The sequence below is a fragment of the Gasterosteus aculeatus genome, chromosome 17 (assembly GCF_964276395.1).
Source record: "Gasterosteus aculeatus chromosome 17, fGasAcu3.hap1.1, whole genome shotgun sequence".
Taxonomy (NCBI): domain Eukaryota; kingdom Metazoa; phylum Chordata; class Actinopteri; order Perciformes; family Gasterosteidae; genus Gasterosteus; species Gasterosteus aculeatus.
The window spans coordinates 2,341,298-2,354,172 of record NC_135705.1 but is presented as its reverse complement, the minus strand read 5'-3'; the positions used below and the strand labels follow the sequence as shown (position 1 = coordinate 2,354,172).

The 12,875-nt window shown below is 45.7% G+C and overlaps 2 protein-coding genes across 6 annotated transcripts; one reads left to right on the top strand and one right to left on the bottom strand.

The window, feature by feature from the left end:
• Positions 1 to 512: 512 nt before the first annotated feature.
• On the bottom strand, positions 513 to 7,655 carry rbbp5 (retinoblastoma binding protein 5). Of its 5 annotated transcripts, none has more exons than XM_078092763.1 (15): positions 7,466 to 7,655; positions 6,266 to 6,354; positions 5,988 to 6,013; positions 5,660 to 5,832; positions 5,431 to 5,571; positions 5,172 to 5,334; positions 4,735 to 4,844; positions 4,302 to 4,421; positions 4,058 to 4,211; positions 3,871 to 3,942; positions 3,643 to 3,760; positions 3,387 to 3,456; positions 3,064 to 3,293; positions 2,742 to 2,969; positions 513 to 764 (listed from the first exon to the last, which is right to left on the bottom strand). In XM_078092763.1, the coding sequence occupies exons 2-15, from the start codon at positions 6,288 to 6,290 to the stop codon at positions 712 to 714; spliced, it is 1,683 nt and encodes a 560-aa protein (XP_077948889.1). In that variant the 5' UTR covers positions 6,291 to 6,354; positions 7,466 to 7,655; the 3' UTR covers positions 513 to 711. The 5 variants fall into 5 exon arrangements, with proteins under 5 accessions (XP_077948889.1, XP_077948891.1, XP_077948890.1 ...); XM_078092765.1 differs by having other exon boundaries at positions 2,892 to 2,969; XM_078092764.1 differs by lacking the exon at positions 6,266 to 6,354 and having other exon boundaries at positions 7,466 to 7,642.
• Positions 7,656 to 9,008: 1,353 nt separating this feature from the next.
• On the top strand, positions 9,009 to 12,701 carry LOC120835647 (transmembrane protein 263). The gene is made up of 3 exons (XM_040204744.2): positions 9,009 to 9,381; positions 10,408 to 10,495; positions 11,229 to 12,701. The coding sequence occupies exons 1-3, from the start codon at positions 9,373 to 9,375 to the stop codon at positions 11,513 to 11,515; spliced, it is 384 nt and encodes a 127-aa protein (XP_040060678.1). The 5' UTR covers positions 9,009 to 9,372; the 3' UTR covers positions 11,516 to 12,701.
• The last annotated feature ends 174 nt before the right edge of the window (positions 12,702 to 12,875 follow it).

Below are 12,875 nucleotides of genomic sequence, written 5' to 3'. Positions count from 1 at the left end.
ACAACTGGCTGTTTGACAAGTTGATTTGCGCTTCCTTTAACCACTGTCCACGGAGGCCCGAAATACAACCGTTAAAAATACTTCACTACAAGTCCTGCTTTCAAAATGTACTCTACACAAACGTACACACTTAATCCAAAATGTGATATATGACTATGTAATTCTATCATTATTATGGATTAAGCTGTTGTCGCTAACTACAGTGGAGCTATTTGTACTTCATGTATTTTTCCTAGTTTAATCTGTAACAACGGATCACATTTCCTACTGATAATGTGACTAGTAAATGGCTAATTAACAAAGTGCAGTAAAAAGAGCAATATTACTGTCTGAAATATTGTAGAGTAAACATATGATATGTACCTTGAGATTTATAGTTGTTTGTCTTATAAGATACAATTTAGTTCGAAAACAGTTAACAAAAAGCAAACAAACCTTTAATTTACTTCACATTGTTTAACTGCATGAATCTGGAGTGTCGGCAAATCTGACTCAGGAACCACACGGTTACGTATAAACCAAATGTTTTAATACGTATAAAAACAACAATACGACTCATAGACACATCAGGACGAGGGCTTCCTACATACAGAATCCTACACCGCCAGAGGGGGACATGGGGACATGTGGACGCTTTGCACGTCAGGACTTTGTGTCTCTTAGTTTCAGCCTGATCGGAGGCTCCTTCGCAAAAAGCGCACACGGCCGTGGTCAGTCCATCCCGCCCATGTCGTGCTGTTTGTACGATTGCGACACCAGGCTCCCTGCGGAGGAACACGCCGGTTACACAACTTTCTTCTGATTGACGGGCAATTATCAAGTGAAAGAATGCATTTCAATAAGGGCTGGAGGAACAACAGAGGAATATCATACTCACCACTCAGCTTCAGACACTATTTATTTTATTCATTCATTCTAATAACTTCAGCTGCACCGATGTCTGCGGCCGCTGTTATGCTGCGATTCATAAAACGTGACTCTTCCTGAAAATGTTTGAAGCTCCTTGAAATGCTTTTAATGTGAAAAATCTGTGCAGGACGTGTTGTGTTTTTATTGAAAATCTGCTTGACAGAAAGAAGTTTAAAAGTTTAAATAGTGGTTCTTTAAAAGATTTTATTAAACCAATAGTTTAACATTTTGGATGGATATGAACTCGCGTCTGTGTGTAATGGTGAGGGGCTGGAGTCAGGAGGTGGTTAGCCTAGCTTAGCATAAAGGCAGGAAGTCGGGGGAAAGCGCCAGCTTGCCTCTGTTCACCTGCACACACTTGGAAAGCTCACAACTAACATTGGGTCTTTGTTGATGTTGTACATGAATGACAAACAACCGCATCTCGTTGTCATAGTGATTTTGCCGTATTCGGTACCATCCAACAGGGAAATCCCACAGATGAGCAGATTCTCCAAAATGTTAAATTATTCTTTTGTAAATAATTTACATTACATGGCTCGTGTTGTTTTTGCAGTCCTCAGATTTATTAAATAGTTATACAGTTGATTAAATTGTATTTGTTCATTTGAAGCAGACAGAGCGCAGCGTTGTGTTGAGAGGTTGGTCTTATTTTAAATGCAGTTCTGTTCATAATGACCGATATTTTTATATTTGGTCTTTTCTGTACTTAGTTCAGACATAAACACACAGACACACACAACAAGCACAGGGAGCGAGGTGAGAGCAGGAGGGTCAAAGGTCAAGCAGGAAGCAGACGTAGACTAGCCAGCTAGCCCACGGTGGGAAACGAGCTGCACCACCCACACCGTCAGCACCCAGCCGCCAACTACAGACCGACTTCCGTCGAGCTGGAGTGGCGGCGAGGCAGTCGGCGCGAGGCTGAGGTCAGCAGAAGGTCAGCAGAGGTCGTAAAGCCACAGTCTGGGGGGGGGGGAAGAAAGTCGCCGCTGTAGATTCGCCTCCTGTGGAATCCTCATCACACCATCAGGAAATAATGTTTCTCTCCCTCTTTAATGTGTTTGATTTAATATTTTGGCAAACAGGTCCTTCACGTGTGAGGACGAGAGCGCTTCACTTTAAACACCACTCTGGTTTAGTCCATTTAGTCTGAAACGTTAGAAGCTATAAACTGTAATCTGAGCACGAAAAAGGAAGCGGCTGAAATCTTGGACGGTTTTATGGCTGTAATTACATAACTTCAAGGACTGGAATTAGCTTCGATGCGTCCATCGCTGCTTCTGAGGCGGCGTCTTTGTGTCGGTACACACAGCGGCCTTCAAACACACAGCCCACACATGGGGGGGAAATATTGGCTTCACTCGAGGTATTTGTCCTCAGAGAGAATCAAAATGTCTCAGCAAGAAGAAGAAAAACAAAATAGTGGAAAAACAGAACTTTTATCTTGTAGATTGTGAGACAGAGAACAAATCTATTACTTTCCTTTTAACATGAAGAAAAAACAATTTAACCATTTAATATTGCATAAATATTAGCCAAAAAATCTTGCAATATATCATATTTTGGCTCCATCCATCGTGTCTCATCATTTCCTCGTAACTTCGTGGAGGTTTTTGAAGAAGCTGCCGTTAACGGGACCGGATGTCATTTAATGGAACGCTGCAGGTGTTGCGTTTTGTCCTCCAGACTGTGGCTTTACATCATGCGGGTCAGTGAGGGGGGGGGGGTGTTGGGGAGGAAGCAGTACGGGAGACAGGCCGAGGCGTGGAGGCGTCAGTCAGACTGAGCGGAGCTGCCTGACAGAGCGGCAGCGGGGCGGGTGGAGAGCTTACCTGTGCCTAGGCCCCCCTCTGCCCTGCCCTTCATCCCTCCTCCTCCTCCTCCTCCTCCTCCAGGGCCAGAGCTGCCCAGGGCCTCCACGGGGAAGGAGGGCCGTTCGCCCCTGTAGGGCTTGGGCCTGAAGGGGAAGTCTTTGTCTTTACCTTTGGAGCCTTTGGGCCGGCCGGCTGTCTTCTTCTTGGACTTGCCGTCCCCCTTCACTCCCAGCAGGGGGTGCACCTCTGAGAGGGACAATAAAAACGACAGGGAATCACATCAGGATTAGTGTCTGTACGCTGACTTAAACCCTCTGTGTCTGTTGCTCCGCCCCCTCACCGTCGCTGGGGACCCCCTGCAGCTCGATGGTGGTGGTGCGAGCCTTCTTCTTGGTCGGGCCCCCCTCAGACGAGAGCTTCTTCTTGTCGCTGCCGGCCAGCGCCTCCTCGGGGGCGGCGGGCTGCACCGAGGCGTCCGGCGGGGGGCCGAAGGGGTTCTCCTCCGGATCCTCCACCTCGGGGGCGATGGGCAGGTACAGCAGGGCCTTGTAGTCCTCCAGCTCCTCATCGCTGCAGCACAGGGGCGAGAATCAACACTTCCAGTCATGAGACGTGACTCTGGAGGGTTCGGGTGAAGGTGGGACGGGGGGACGGGGGTCTCACCTGCTGCAGAAAGCCACGATGGGGTCGACAGTGGTGACGTCCACCTCTTCATCCTCGGCGGCGTCTGCGCCTGTAACAGCAGCAAAGGAGAGAACCAGTGAGACCAGCACATGGATTGTGAGGGAAAGTACATACATAGAAATAGTAGCATGCAAACAGTTAAGACTTTCTGTTACCAGCCTCGTTTCCAATGATTTGTTATTCATTTGAATGAGCAGTTTGTTTCCAGATTAAAAGACGGCACGTGTCCCCCTACCTGTCTGCTCGGGTTCACTCTTGTCTTCGTCCTCGATGTCGAACTCTGACTCTCGTTCTTCGTACTCCACGTTCTCGTCCAGCTCTTTGAAGTCCGGAGCGAAAGCGCTCCAGTTTTCCTGTAGAAAAAAGAAGCAATGAGTCGCATGTTGATGGAGCCAGCGAGAGAGAGAGAGCGAGAATCCAACACGACAAAGTTCACTCAGCTTCTACCGTCACGTCTACACACCACTTGGTTCTGAGCCCAGATGGACACCACTCCACTGGAGATGGAGGCGATAATCGGACGGACAGGATGCCACTGGGGATCAAAAGGTGAGACGGGTGAATTATCAGATTATAAATTTACATTGTCTCGAGTCATTGTTTAAATCTCTAGGCAGTGTTGTACATTTCTCAATATTTGACGTTCTTACAGCCACATCCAGCAGCAGCTCTCCTCTGGTCCCATGCAGGATCTTCACCAGGTTGCCGATGCTCTTCTCCCAGATGTAGAGGGCGTGCTGCCTGGCTGAACCGGCCACGATGTACTCGCCGTCGCCAGAGAAACAGCATCGCTTCCAGGGAGTCCTGAACACAGGTAGCGGGCCGAAGGAGATCAGAGGGAAGGATGGAGACAACGCCACGGAGCTTGGCAATTCTGCAGCCGCGTCAACATACCTGTTCACCAGGTCCTGTAGCTTCTGCATGGGTTCAGGCTCCCCGTCTCGGCCACACGTCAGTATCTCCCTGCCATCGTACACCCTGATGATCCGGTCTGCTGTGTTTATGAGGAAGCAACTGCGTAGAAAACCAGATAGGTGAACCAGAAAAGGAGTTACGGGGGGGAGAGTGGGGGGCTAATAAGTCATCTCTAATAAGTCTAATTATAACCAACACGGATTGCGTTAGATTGTGAATCATGGTTCCCAAAAATCTTGATGTGCCCAGCGAGGTGGTAGTGAATGCTCAGAGCGCCCTCTGCTGGAAAATAAGGCACAGTGCACCGAGCTGTCTGTTTCACTTATTAACAGCACATTCGAATGTCATCACAGCTAACGTCCAGATCTTCACCCATAGAGGGTCTACAGAAAGACTTCCTGCCGCCCCTCACCTGCCCTTGCGTGCAAATTCAATAGACTTGATGGCCGTGGTGTTGCTGGTGCCAGTTGTCACTCTGAAGGAAGCCACCAGCTCCTGAGTGTTTGTGTTCAACACCAGAATCTACAACAGGAGACAGGGGGAGAGGTGAGGGAAGATAAACACTTCAGAAACACAAAAACAGTTCAGAGTGTAAAATTCAAGGGTTTTGTTTTAATGTAACCGTCTTTTCTTCTGATCAACAGGATAATAACGCAGGTGCGTCTATGTGGAGGTCAGTTATCTGCCTTGACATCTGCTGCTGTCTGTTAATCTATCACAGGACATTTTCAAATTCAAGATGTACAACTTAAAGCTGTTTATCTTCATTCTGTAAAATGAATTACTGTTGCTGATTAGAAATACGATCGCGTATTTGCGAGGAGCGCCGTGAACAAAGTGTTGTCTGACCTTTCCCTTGGCGTTGCCAGTGTAGATGAACTCCCCCCTCCTGTCAAAGGCCGCCACCACGTTCAGGTCCGAGTCGTCGTCCACGGGCAGGACGACGTGTTTGGAGTCGGACAACGTGAGCAGGACCGGGGCCGACTTCATGGGACACACCAGCACCTTGTCCCTGAGACCCGAGCATAGCGTCCGGTTAGTTCTGTTGTGACGGTTAAACCCGCCGGGGGGAAAGTGACGGGCAAGCGGCCGCCATGGCGTCACTCACATGTCTCTGGGGTGGCACTGCAGTTTCAGGATGGGTGAGGGGAAGCGGAACCTCTGGTCACAATCTCCGGACAGGACGTCCCACTGCGAGACAATGTTGTCGGTGGAGGCGCTCACCAGCTTGTGACCGTCACGACTCCAGCTGCACACATTCATCCAAATCCTCGTTAAAATGTTACCGTTATATTGCGTGCAGTCTAACACGGGTACCGGGTGGCTGCGTGTCTCACCACAGAGAGCAGACGGGGTGGATGTGTGCGCTGATGATCTTGGCGATGCCCCGTGTGAGGAAGTCCCAGATGACGATGCGCCCGTCGTTGCAGCCCACGGCCAGCAGGGTGCCCCAGCGGTTGAAGGTGCAGGTGAGGGCCATACTGATACAGTCCAGGGTGCCATCTGCCTCCTAGAAACAGCCGCAATTAAACAATAAAACAGCCAGAGAATTTGCATCAGTAGGGGAGCTTCCCATGAGGACGTTTCCTGAATAAAAAGATTAAACTTTGTGCGTATTAAAAGATTGGAACCAGATTTTCAATAAACTTGAGAAAGAGCTCTTACCTCTGGGTAGTTCTGCCCGAACGACTCTATGAGAGAAATACGAGAGACAAAAGTGATGAGAAACAAGAGACAAAGCTCCTTCATAGAGGCTGTACAGATATTCTGTGTGGGGCGGCAGAGTACAGGGAATGGCAGTAGAGTTGATTTATTTTTACAGAGAAAACATTTAGTAATCTTAAATTAAAGTAATATATCAATCTCAAAGGCTCAAGGGAAACACAAATGAGTAAGTTCAAAACTTTTACAACAAATTTTAAACAATTAAGTTGAATATTCACCAGAAAGTAGCAGGAAATTATCCATGAGTAAAGTGAGAGAAATCCTGAAGTTTAATCCAAAGTCTGAGCCAGTAATTCATAAGAAAGAACTGTGTGGACATTTACAAGGAAAAAAAAAACATTTACTCATTTTTACATTAAAGAATTCCCCAACAAATCGGGTGAAGCAGAACATTTACAAGATAAACAGAAAAACGTATCCTACAGATATACTGAAATTTCTTCATCAACAAATATTAATTTAAGTTTTGTTAAGTTTTCATCGAAAAGTTTTAAGATGCCGTTAGAGAAATTAGAGTATTTCTCTGTGGATTTCCTGCTCTTTCATTTATAAAGATGACAGACGGCAGAGATTGTACCAACAGTTTTATTTCAGAATAATATCACATAGTTTCTCACATAAGTAAATGAGTAACTTTTGTGGTAAGATAAAATAATAGTGTTTAGACTAAACACCGACAACAAGAATGTTTAAAACCCTGATTTAGATTGTATTCTATTTCTGACTCAGAAAATTGATCCCACGGTTTTTCCTCCTTCTGGCTGTAGATGAAAATGAAAAACATTACAGACATCAAACCTGGATAAGATGAACATTCATGCTGGTTTATTTAAAACTTAATTTCAAACAGAAAACTTAGTTTCCATGTAGTTGTTTTTATATCAATTGCATAGCTTCTTTTTTTCATCATCACTTTCCTCCACAGAAACAGGTAACTAACTGCTCGCTGTCGTGTGGACCAGCCGGTGTTGCATTTATCATCACATCAACCCAATAAAGGCAAAAAAGCAATGGATCAATAATAATGAATATGGATAAAACCACAAGAGGACGAAAGGCAGGGGTCTGTACTTTCACATGAGTTAACATTTCATTCAAATAACGCTAGAATGAGAAACAAAGTGTGATGCTAAAGTTAGCCCAACTGCTACATCTTATCAATTATTCAAGTTACACATATATAGCGTTATATATATAGATATTTTAATAAACGCAGACGAACCATTCGAAAAATAGGTAAACTTGAACATACGTCAGCAGGGTGGATCTACTAATACAAGTATTTAAATTATTTTCTTTGACTCGTCGTTTCGGTTGATGGTAGCACGCTAGGCTAACGTACAATGCTAACCACAACAAGTACAGTGTTAGCTACGTGAGAGAAGTCCGCTTCATCGTAAACAAAGAAGGATCATTACCGAGCAGATCTAGGTTCATTGTTGGACGACTGGCCGCTCAACGACTTGGTTTCACAGATTTCTCCCTAAATTACACTCGTATTTACTTCTGTTCTGCCGACCGGGGAGACTGGCGCGGAGCCTCCAGTGAAGGACCCCAAACAATGCGTCCGACAATATGCCTGAACAAAATAAAAGCGTCTTCTTCTGGAGGTTGGGTACTACTCGTTTGAGTATTTTTCATCTTACGCTGGTTTATACTTCTACTCAACGACATTTAACTGACTGGTTACCAACAATTAAACTCAATACTAAACTCAAATAACCGCCTTGTTTTCAAGACTGAATTCAATCTGATTTGCCTCTCTCGTGTCTTTCTTTCTGTTGCACATTTCTGGCATGACGTAAAGAACTGATTCCTTTATTTGACGATTCAGAGGATTTATTTCGGGATTTAGAGTCTTGTGTGTCGACCTTATAATGTGTTTGTGGCCCAGGTGCCATGTTCTATTCTATTTCTGAATGAATGAAAGTATATGTCGTCACTACACAGAACTGAATCTACAGGTGCATGGAAATCAATACGCGCGCGCGCGTGTGTGTGTGTGTGTGTGTGTGTGTGTGTGTGTGTGTTTGCGTGCAGCACATGTCAGTTTGCATGTTAGTCTTCCTTTTTTTAAATGTACATAATTAAACAGGAGGTACAGATCAGCCACTGGAGGTTGTAGCGATGCTACCGCAGCTGGATTTGGCGCTGGCGCTGTGTGAGCTGCCCACAAACAACTTCCGGTTTTTGTAATAAAAGCCCCAAACAAATTTGCCTTAAGGAGTGAAAACGACAAACAACTTTCAGGAATCAGGAAACATTTATTAGCCAAAATATCTCAAACATACAAGGAATTTGTCTTGGCGGTTAGTGCGCGACAGTAGACAGACAAGACAACAGTGCACAAGTAATAAAATAAAGTGGAATGAAATGCTAGTGCAATGGGTTAGTAGAATAAGGCTAAGGCTATGGGTTAGTATAAAACAAGGGAATAAAGTTAAAAAATGTTAAATATTAAAAAGTTAAAGAAAAGCATTAAGCATAAAGTGCACTAACAAACGAGTAACAGACAAGAGACAAAGTGACAAGTGACAAAGTGATGATTCGCTGTGATATCAAACAGCAGCCAATTATATACTTACTTTATATTTCTTCTATAAAGTAGACTCAATAAAGAAATATCTGAACTGTTCTTCTGATCATGTTTGAGCTATTTAGGCACTGTGTAAATGCCCTGAATAGTTCTCAACTTTGATTCTCTCCACAGAAAACTCTTTTTTTCACTCAGATCTTTTCTGGCAGAACATTTTTGTCTTCTCTCCTTCCCAAGATGTCTCAGTTATCATATCAAGGAAATGTCTTCAATAAAATAGCATACGTATTATTAGACTAATAAATAACACTGGCCGGAATAAGGGGAAATACTATAAACTATAATATAATATAAACAATACCGAGTAGTCCACCTCGTCACCGAGGGGAGTTTTAATTTGAAGGGGTCGAACGGAAATCTAAGGCGTTGACGCGTGTACTTTGACGGCGTGTGCGTGCGTGTCTCTGCGTGCGTGCGTGTTTGTGTGTGTGTGTGTGTCTGTTGAGGGCGCCACGTCGGCAGAACCAGCAGGCTGAAAAGAGAGCTGCGTAGCTCAGCCTCACGCCGAGAGAGAAGCCCCGCAGACGCGGTTCGTTTTGACGTTAGTTTTTAATGCGATAGGACGAGGACGAGGAAGAGGAAGAGGAGGAGGAGGAGGAAGAAGAAGAGGAAGGTTGCAGTGACCGAGAGACAAACCGCAGCGTTTGAGAGCACAGTTCTGTTTCGGGGGCTCAACGCTGTCTCAAGTTTCCCTGCCAGGTGTGTTGGAGGCAGCAGGCTGTGGGAACAATGGTGAAGGTAAAACTAACCAGTCTCCTCGTTAATGTTTGATAACGCGCTTCGCTGACGGACGTCCCGACGCGGCTGTGTGGGGTTTGGATGTGGTTTTATTTGCGTGCGGGTCAGTGGAACGTGGCCTCGGTTCTCCCCGAGAAGAGTTCTGTGTTCGTTCTTCTTCTGTAGAGCAGAATTTAAGTGTGACGTCACCGCTTCCTGCAAATGTTTCCCAAACTGCGATCCGCGTGCGGGGTCATAATGTCGGAACCGCTCGCTGAGTTTGAGGTGCGAAATGCACTTTGGTTTGAAGCCTCTACGTGTCGTTTTCATAACCCAAGCGTCACAGCTTCTGGCCTGTGTTGAGATGGAGGCTTCATTTTAAAGGGTCAAGGGTTAAGACCACTGACCCACAGAGGCCTGGACGCCAGTCAGGGGGACACAAAACTCCCAAGACATCTTGTTCTGTCTTCAGTGACACATACATATTTAACAAAGGTCAAATAAATAAGGCTGGAATAAATAAAATGGCCTCCACGTCTCAACGTCATCTTTATAGCGTAGTAAGTGTGTCACATGTTTAAATATGATCATCATGACCAAGGTTTTCCCTTTTTTTTACCTGATGTGGAGTTGAAATGGTTAATTTTCTTTCACTGAGGGACAAGGATTATCCAATAAGTTGCCTTTGAGCGTAGTTTCGATATGATGCTTTTCCCTGCACACTGTCACAGTACCAGAAGTTTACAGAAAACAGGAAAAATCAGTGAATTTGATACCACAGTAATGGTAAACATTTCACTGAATAGAACTACAGAACGCTGAAAGAGCAACGTGTGTGCTATCGCCGTCTTTTAGCATCATCAGGGTTATTTAACTGACTTGATGCAGCTTTTTTAGATGTCTAAGTTAATTAGATTATGTTTCAAATTTATAAAACTGTAATTTTAAAAGAGGAAATATCACAGATTTCTGAGGTTGATATTTGATGATGAAAACAATTTTGAGTGAAGAAAGTCTTCTTCTCTTTTTTTCCCCCTCATTTTCCAGAATGTGAACAGCGCCATCGCGGAGCCGCAGCCGGGGACCAGCATGGCCCCGGACGAGGCCGAACCCGCCGACAACCAGCCCCCCGAGGGTGAGCGGTGGGGGTCCCGGGGGGAGGGGATGTGGCTAAACGCTGCATCACCAAGGGGGCGGAATATGATGCAATCTGTGCTCGCACGTTGCCTGCTGCTATTTCGGAACGTTTGGTTTTCGCCCTGGGGAGTCTGTGTGTTTGTGTAAGAGCTGCTACTCACAGTCAACTTTGCTGATCCTTTGCTTATTCTGTTTTCAGTGCCCCCCCCCCGCCCCTATCGGTTCACACCCTCAGGTGTAATGTGGAGGTCAAGGGGGTTGTTTAGAAAGACACCACAGCACCAATTACACCCCACATTGTGACCACATCGCTACGTCAACTAGCACTTCACCACCACTAAGAGGCAGAAGAATCGGCCTCATTTCAGCACATAATACACTCTTTATCTACCACCGTCAGGTCTATGTTTACCACCTAATGGCTACACAACAACATTTCCCATGAGCCTCTACTGTACTTTGCATCGGCAAATGTTAACCTGTTTAAGTAGCTTAAGCAAGTTAACATTTGCCCCTGTAGACTGTGAGGTTTTCTTCAGGGAGTCCGGCGCTTGGAAACACTACGGCTTCTGTCCACAGGGAACACCACGTTTTTATTCATAGGTTCTTTGTTTTCATTTCCCTCCCCACCGGGCAAACGGAGCACCGTGGTTCCCCATCATGGTTCTTTGTTCTTTTGTTTGTCAAAAACGTTCCACCGTTGCCTCACGTGTGCTTTGATCCGTTCCCAGATTCCGGTAAGGACCACGTGGTGGCGGCGCCCGGCATGATGTGGCGGGTCACCGGCGGCCTCTTCAACGTCACCAAAGGAGTCGTGGGCGCCGCTGTGGGCGGGGTGGCCTGGGTGGGCGGCAAAAGCCTGGAGCTCACCAAGTCGGCCGTGACCACCGTGCCCGCCATGGGGGTGGGGCTTGTGAAGGGCGGGGTCTCCGCCGTAGCCGGCGGCGTCTCCTCGGTGGGCTCGACTGTCGCCAGCAAAGTCCCGTTCACATCCAAAAAGAAAGACAAGGCTGAGTGAAGAGGGGGGGGGGGGGGCGGGAGGAGGTTTGATCATGATGATGATGATGATGATGATAAAGACCAACGAGGAGAGACTGTCAGCTGATCTCAGTCTGCCAATCAAACTCCACTGTGCCTTCTGATGCCTACTCTCGGTCTTCAACATGCGATTCTTGCCACCGTTCAGAGAGCCGGACTTTGATGCAAATACACCACGTTCAGCACCGAAAGATTCTCTAGTACTGCGTTACCACGGCAACCACGGTGCCACCACATTGCCGACTCACCGAAACGCTTCAGAAAGAGTTGGTTGTCTGACTCTGGGAGGGGGGAGGGAGGGGGGGGTTCTACGTCTGGGAGTGAGCCCCCGGCTCTGGGCGGGCCAAACAAAGCTGGCTGAATATTTCTGTTTACAGTCCGGACTGAGGGTCTTCTCCTTCTCCTTCTCCTCAGTCCTTTCCAAATATAAACCATTCACATATTTAGTGACATGTTTCCAGATTTAAAGTGCTGTTTTAACCTCGATGGTATCAAAGTACTATTGAAATGTATGCAACAAGTATAGAACGTGTTGAGAGAACCAGATGTTTTTGTTTTTGAACGGATGGATGGATCGGTGACGTTCTTCAGTCTACTGACCTTCTTCAGACCTTCTGGACGAGCCCCGGCATGTTTCTTCACCCAGCGCCCTAGAGGCTCTAAGTCGGAACACTTCTCTGAAATGTCTGCAGACACAATCTCAAATACCGGGCTTAGGTCTTTTCCATAGCGACGCTGTTGATGTTGCTGTTGTTGTTGTTGTTGTTATTATTGTTTTTCCTTATGTGTATAGCGTCAAAATGCTGCGCTGGAGCTTTTAAAAAAATGTTTACTTTTTGTTACCTAAAGATTTAAAAAAACATTCCGCAGCATTTGCTCCGTGGATGGTTTTGTCTAAGAAGAAAAGTTCCCGATGTTGTCTGGACTGTTCGGTCGGTGAAGGTTGAGCTGTGCCTTTTTTAATCAGACGGTGAACATTGAGCTGCGGTGCAGGACAACATTAGTGAACGTTTATATGCAATATCAGCATTTCAATGCAACATGTGTAGTGAATGGGAGCTGTTGCTGATGAATCGAAGCTATGTGAAAGTCTAATGTGTTTTTGTTTTTCTGATATATATATATATATATATATATATCAATAAAGTAGTTTTGAAGATTGAAAATGTCCGTGTGAAGTCATGTTACTCCTTGAAGTTGAACAAACACGCACATTTCTCAAATTATGTCGTGCTTATTTTAAACCCAGCGTAGTCTACACGCTTCTTTGCATCATAGCTAAACAATGGGAAAGTAATTATATTAAAAGTTCACGGTTCCCTCAATAAATCCCTGAGGGG